Raw genomic sequence first — 6,976 nt, 5'->3', positions numbered from 1 at the left:
TTTTTTTTTTTTTTTTTGCAAAGTTAGGAACAAGAAATTTGCAAAAGCCTCAAGAGGAACTGAAGCACTTGAGAAGGAATTAGTGGATTCCACAGTAGTAAGGGGGGAAAAAAAAATGCAGCCTGGTTGAAAATGGATGACCTTTAAAAAGCAGGTGACTGATGTAGTGAATGCAGATTTCTGGCATTTCCAACAGATCCTTCATTACAACTTGGTTTTGCCATGAAAAGTTCAGGAAACAGGAACGTGATGGCTACAGGATTCATAATGAGAAGCACTGTATTTGATTGAGTGGGCAGAAAGCAGATCAGTGTCCCATGAACACACTGGACAATTCAAACAGTCCACAACCAAATTACAAGTTGTAGGAGTATGCTATTCGTAACCTGCCCCTTATAAACATGGAAGTACTGAACACCACTGCTTAAGCACGGCAGTATTTTTAACTACTGACACTCTGGTAAGCACTCTAACACAGAATTAAATCCTAATAAAGATTGTTGTTGTACCTTTATGCACATCTGAGGCGGCTGGGATTTACCATCTGAGAGCAACTGGATGGCTGTCTGTTCGAACACCACAAGGATGTTCTATAGAAGTCCTATCTTAAGCCTTTCCTCCTGAGAAAGGAGACATCACTGTAACACTTAAATTTAACTCTTCAGCATCAGCTTGCTGTGCTGATTGTCTCCTGTTACGACACTGTTTCCCTAATAGAAGTAGTTTCATTCTTTGTTTCAAAATGAAGTCTGTTTTTATTACCTGTACAGCGATTTCAGTGAAGAGAAGCTATAAACACTGAACAGCAGCATAAGCAGTATTTTAATTGGAAGTTCTGAAATACAAAAGAACACAATATATGCTCAAAATAAATTCTAACAAGCTTGTGCCACATACACTGCAGCATCCTGAAGTGCTAGTATTCAAGCTTGTGTTGCCCATGTAAATTATTCTATCCAAGCTGAGCAAAACGATTTATAGCTTAGGACACAAAAAGATAGGCATATATACTTACTAAAGAACATGCCAAGCATTACAACACAATGAATGCATACTGAACACAATTAGAATTACATCATATGGCAGCAACACAAACAAGTTTTACTGGCAAACTTTACAGAATTACTGGCAGGTTTCAAACAGACAAGTCACTGCTATCCAGGCTGTGCACTGGACAACTGTTAGTTAATAGAGAGTGCAAAGGAAGTTTCTAATGTCTCAATGCAACAGCCTCTCTACTGCAAATAAACAGCATTACCTGGCCAAAAGGAGAGCACCTGGATTTGAACTCTATCAGATCTACAGCCAATCATTATACTAGTGGTTACACTGCTGTCATAGCTCTGCTTGTTTCACTTAAACCTTAGCACATCTGATTAATCAAAGGCAGGGCGAAGAAGGTTGGAACAGCATCTATTTACAAGAACAAGTCTATCCCCACACATACTGATTTAACTGATGCTGCTGCAGGAATTTTAATTTATTTAATTGATAGCACTAAGCAATAGTCAGCTGGAAAAGTCAGCTGGAAAACAGCCCACCAGGTTTGCAGTCTCCAATTGTCTTTGTTACTTTTGCTTGGCATGGCTGTGTTAGGCAAAGGGAAGTTTCTCCAAATGTAACATAGTGAGGGATAACAAATATTGGCTACGATTTCCCATCTCCACTTCAATTCTGGAGCCTAGGGCTCTTCTGCAGTGTTGTTTATCTTTTTAAGACACACAATCTCCTGCAATTTTCAGCTTATAACAAAATAATCCAAGGAAGACACTTTACCTGGTGCTGTGAACAGCAATGGAAAAAGTGAGAAATGCCCTGTGGTTGTTAGAATCAAGTAGATGCCAGCATCCTTCGCTCTCTGAACAGACAGCAAGCTAAAATTGACAAGAATTTATGTTACCCAGTCTTTCAGTAAATTCAGCAAAACGCTACACAAGTCACAGAAGAGACTTAAGAATGGGTCACATCGAGCTCCATAGCACCCCAGTCCTCCCAGATTCAAACCTCTTGCTTCCAAGCCAGCTAGCCTCACAAAAATGCAGAAGAAAAGTCAGCAAGGAAACCTCACCACAGAAAACCCTTATCTTCCTTTCCTCAGTATTTTCAGTATTGCAACAGAGTTGTGCACACAAGTAACAATATTTTCCAATTGTGCTGATTTCACATATCAGAACTGGCGCTGGTTAGGATCCTCTTTTGAGGATTCCTCAGCAAGTGGCAGCAGGTTCAGTTTGGCCAACTACCACACAGGGAACTCACTTACCTTAAAGGCAGAATAGCAAGGAGTATTGCTTTTTCGTGCACGTGCCAGCCAAACATGAAGGAGCTCAATGCACAAAGAACAAGGCACTGAAGAAAGCTTCTGGGCCCTTGAGGTTTAAACCAAAGACAGAAAACAGAGGGCTAGAAACAACAGGCAAAAACAGGACTTCAGTGAAGTTTTGCAATTCTGAATGCAAGCCATTGTCCAAAAGCTTTTCAATATTACACAACTGTGATTATACGGCACAAGAATCATACAGTACTGGAGGAACAGAATCTACTTTGATGCAGTTTCTGGATGTAGAGCTTGAACAACCTCAGCGTGCTTTTTCCCCTCATGCCATATATTGATAAAAACTCCAATCACACAGGCAGCTCCACCATCACTTTTGAGCCTAGGCTGTTAAGCTCTTGATATAGAGGTTACTGCCCACTAGTGTTGAAACAAAGCATTCCAGTTAAAGGCTCATACATATTTCCATTATAGTTGAAAACTCGGTAGGCAGGTCACTACTCATTGAACCTTCAACTCTTTCCCTGCATGAGGGATGTTCTTTACATGACATGTAGGTCACACTGTCAGGAACACAGCAAGCTGCCCACAGCACTCCATCATTATCTCTGCTCAAATCCTACTTCAGCTGCCTTCTATCACACAACATGCAGAGTGCAAACCTGCCTTTGATCTCTTAACTGTTCTAGAGCCATAGATCATAATCTTACCCATAGTCATATTTGTCATACTTGAATAATATTGTTTTGCATATAAAAAGATATTAACTTCATATTTACCCTAATAATTTATTATTAATAATTTAATGAAATGTGTTTTTGCCCTGCAATGAAAATTTATGTGAAGTGCACGTTAAGTCAAACAAAAACCACTGGGGACATAACACATTTCCAAAGCCATTATTTCTTCTTACCAATATCGATATGAAAGTACAGATTAACGTTGCCAGTGGAGTCACAGAAGGAAGGACAGTATGCTGAAATTCTTGAACCAGCCCTCCTGTCATTGAGGCTTTAGGAATTTTTGTGGGATCGAGAAAGTTATACTTCAAGCCTGAAAACAAAGTACAAATTGATTAATAATAAAAAAACCAAAGCAGCTGTAGAACTGAACTAAAGCCAAACTGTTCTGTAGAACAGGATTGAAGTATATGGATAAGATCGTTTTCTTCTAAAAAAGATAAGAGGGAAGTCTGATTGCAGATCTCTCATTGGAAACATGACATGGAATGAGTTACATGGATCATCAGCTGATTTCAGGCAAACTGAAAACGTAATCTGCTACCTGCATGGGGAAGGAGGACTAAAATTCAGCGAGCTCAACCTTCAAAGAAGCACCAAGTAGCAAGATTTGCATACTGTACCAACAACTGTGAGTGCTTTATCCACAGCACTGTACAAAGCCCAGAAGTTAGGGGCCCAATAAGCATGGCAGAGGCCTCGCTTGAAAGGAAAGAGGCGTGAAATCACTTGAGGCAGCTGGCCCTACAGGAAAGTAAAAGAATAGAAGAAAATAAATGAGACATAGTTCACATTTTTATACATTTTTCTAACAGTATGGGTGAATAGCAGGTGGGTTATTACCAATACTATGAAGGGGCCCAATGAAAGGGCAGAAACAAGACAGACAATCAATCCCAGAAGGGTTATACGAAGAAAGCTGAAACTCCTCCACTTCACAGATCCATCTACAAGAAGCAAACAGATTGTGCATGCAGTTATTGTAGCAGGTGGAGAGGCAGACAAAACACCCCACACTGTCAGTGACCTGCTAGCACTAACTACAAGTACAAAGCCCTTAATATCAGTATATTCAATTGTATCCTTGACTCTTTAGTTAATTCAAGGTATGCAAAGCAATTTGTATAGCATTTTCATAGAGGTGAGAAGAGAAGAAGCCAGTAGTGCTTTTAGTTTGTTCTAAATTTAAGCACAGAGAGGGCAATCATCAAGCATTGTATTTTCTGCCTGTTTGGGTTAAAAGGAGGCTTGTGTTCTTCAATAACTTATGCCCGTTTACTTTTTCCACATGGCAGCTCCTACATTATATAGCCTTTTGTTTTTCCCCTTTGAAGAAAGGTACCTTGTTTCACGTGAGGAATATAAAACTCTTTTTACTTCTAAAACAAATGGAAAGGAACCCAATGGAAAGATTCCCAACTCTGTTCCCCATAAGAATCTTCATCTGGCCCACAGCCATCCTGTTTCAATAGCACCAGCAAGTCTTCCACCTTCCTCATATCTCACCAAACACAATCCCCAAAAAAGTGAGTGCAAAACCCAACCTTACCTGCATTACTTGCAGTAAAACAATAGGAGCGCAGCAAATAAATGCCATATGCTGGGGCCACATACAAGTAGATGTGTTTGAAATGCAGAAGAACAGCAAAAAGAAGAGCACCTTCCAGATATCTCCTCTAAAGGAAGAAGAATAACAGAAGAAAACCAAAAACGCACGCTTTTCTACTTGTTCTCCCTGCATACTAACTTTAAATAGTTCCCTAGCATACTCCTAGAGAGCATACCCCTCAAGATTTATCAAAAGCATACAAACAAATGGAGTTTTCCTTCAAATTACAACCTATATTGTTTTGCATAACCAGTGCAGACAAGGAAACTATATTGTCAGATGATACTGAGATAGGCCTCACTACCTTGCAGCTTCAGATGTATTTTCTAAGAACTGGTGATTTGAAGATGAGATGGCAGAAAGCCACGTCATGTTGCTCAGGTGTAACAGAAATCAGCTTTCTCACAGCAAACTGAAATGCTGCAGCATCAGTAAGTAGCTGCAGTGATATTCAGGTTCTCCTCTTACCCTGAGACTCAAGAAATAATTAGACACCCAACTCTGAGCCACCCCCATGGGCTACTCCCACTGAAACTAAAAGAGATCAACCGATGTACTTAAAAGAAATATGCAAAAATAATAGTAATTAAAAAACCAGAACAAAACAAAGAGCAATTTAAGTTTACCTGACACAGTCGGGCAACAGAGAGAAGCATCAGGCCAAACAGAAAGCCATTGTACTGAAAGTGAATGTCTGAACTTGAGTCAGGAAAGGAATAAAGGAAGCTTTCTCCACAACTATCAGTCTTCTGGACAGGCTCAAACATATAATCAAAATAAAATGGAGCTTAAAACAAGAAAGCAGCCTTTAATACACTCCATGTAGAGACAAAGCCATTCCTAATCTTAACTAAGTACACAAGGTCTACTAAACTTAGAATGCTATTGGAGTGCAAGGAAACAAAGTAATTTGACTGCATGTAACATGAAACATACATCACAAAACAAACAAAAGGTTAATTCTCCACTTTCTGAATTTTTAAATATTAGTTTTTGCCTCACAGTGATTAATGGATGGAGATTGTAGTCCTCCTTATCACATATCACCTGTAAGCACGCAACTCAGACAAGGACAGGCAAAGACAGAACTAGTCCTGCCCACAAGGAACGACTGCTGCTTTTTCCTACTCTCTCTTTAGCTAGATCAATGAACATTACGTCCAAACCGACCAACAGCAATAGGACTTCTTACAGTTATTTTTATATCCAAGGTTGAAAACACCTTGATACCTCCCACACAACATTGATCAGCTCCATAATAATCATACTTATGGCTTTTTCATGAGTTAAAATAAAAAGACCACCAACACAAATAACTGGTTTGGAAGGATACGATCCACAATTAACAACCCAAAGTTCCACAAGAGCAGAACAGCAAGAATAAAGGTTGGTTTTTCCAGAATATCCTTTGCAGCTCGCTTCCCATTCACACATCTGCAGCATCTGAACAATAACAAAAAAAAACAGAAGCCTTACTTGAAACAAGAAATGAAAACCTTGTTGCTTTTTTGAAGCTAAAAACTGCATTTAAATAAATCTTATTTGGATGGAAGGCAATGATAGACTTCTTGCTAAACTCAGCAAGAGGAGTGCCACGAATACAGTTGAGTAGGAAAACAGAATTAATATTCAGAAGCTGCTGTAGCAATTTCCACATGTTAAAGCTCATTAAGTAACTCTGTCACGGGCTCAAGCCTCATCTTCAATAACACCACTACAGCTATCACTGTTTGCTGTCAATTTTGGAACTAAAAGTACTGCATTTCAAGTCATCACTTTTGATCTTTAGCCCTCCCTCTCTCACCAATACTGGCAGCCTGCTGGTCAAAAATATCTTACAATTTCTCATATGAAGTCATACGGTCAAAATGTGTGGAAGCTAAGGTTAGATTAGATTAAAAACCATTGTGATCAATTTGGGAGCTGTTGGAGAGCATCCTGAGGAGGGCCACAAAGGTTATTAGAGGGCTGGAGCACCTCCCTATGAAGACAGCCTGAAGGAGCTGGGCTTGTTCAGCCTGGAGAAGAAAAGGCTGTGGGGTGACCTCATTGCAGCCTTTCAATACCTAAAGGGAGCCTACAAACAGGAGGGGAGTCAACTCTTGGAAAGAGTAGTTAACTGCAGGACAAGGGGAAAGAGTGAGTGAAGTTGAAAGAGTGAGGATTTAGGTTGGATGTCAGGGGGAAGTTCTTTAGAGAGAGAGTGGTGAGGTGCTGGAACAGCTGCCCAGAGAGGTTGTGGATGCCCCGTCCATCCCTGGAGGTGTTCAAGGCCAGGTTGGATGGGGCCCTGGGCAGCCTGGTGTAGTATTAAATGTGGAGGTTGAAGAAGGCCCTCCTGTGCTGGGGCGG

At 40.2% G+C, this 6,976-nt stretch overlaps 1 protein-coding gene across 1 annotated transcript; it reads right to left on the bottom strand.

Annotated features, from left to right (window-relative positions):
• ALG8 (ALG8 alpha-1,3-glucosyltransferase) lies at nucleotides 1-6,594 on the bottom strand. Its single transcript, XM_019612320.2, has 10 exons — nucleotides 5,958-6,594; nucleotides 5,251-5,318; nucleotides 4,565-4,691; nucleotides 3,859-3,962; nucleotides 3,639-3,759; nucleotides 3,189-3,328; nucleotides 2,264-2,403; nucleotides 1,777-1,874; nucleotides 763-835; nucleotides 1-620 (listed from the first exon to the last, which is right to left on the bottom strand). The coding sequence occupies exons 2-10, from the start codon at nucleotides 5,278-5,280 to the stop codon at nucleotides 602-604; spliced, it is 852 nt and encodes a 283-aa protein (XP_019467865.1). The 5' UTR covers nucleotides 5,281-5,318; nucleotides 5,958-6,594; the 3' UTR covers nucleotides 1-601.
• Between the last annotated feature and the right edge of the window lie 382 nt (nucleotides 6,595-6,976).

Source organism: Meleagris gallopavo, chromosome 1 (assembly GCF_000146605.3).
Source record: "Meleagris gallopavo isolate NT-WF06-2002-E0010 breed Aviagen turkey brand Nicholas breeding stock chromosome 1, Turkey_5.1, whole genome shotgun sequence".
Lineage (NCBI taxonomy): Eukaryota > Metazoa > Chordata > Aves > Galliformes > Phasianidae > Meleagris > Meleagris gallopavo.
This window is presented reverse-complemented; position numbering and strand designations above follow the sequence as displayed.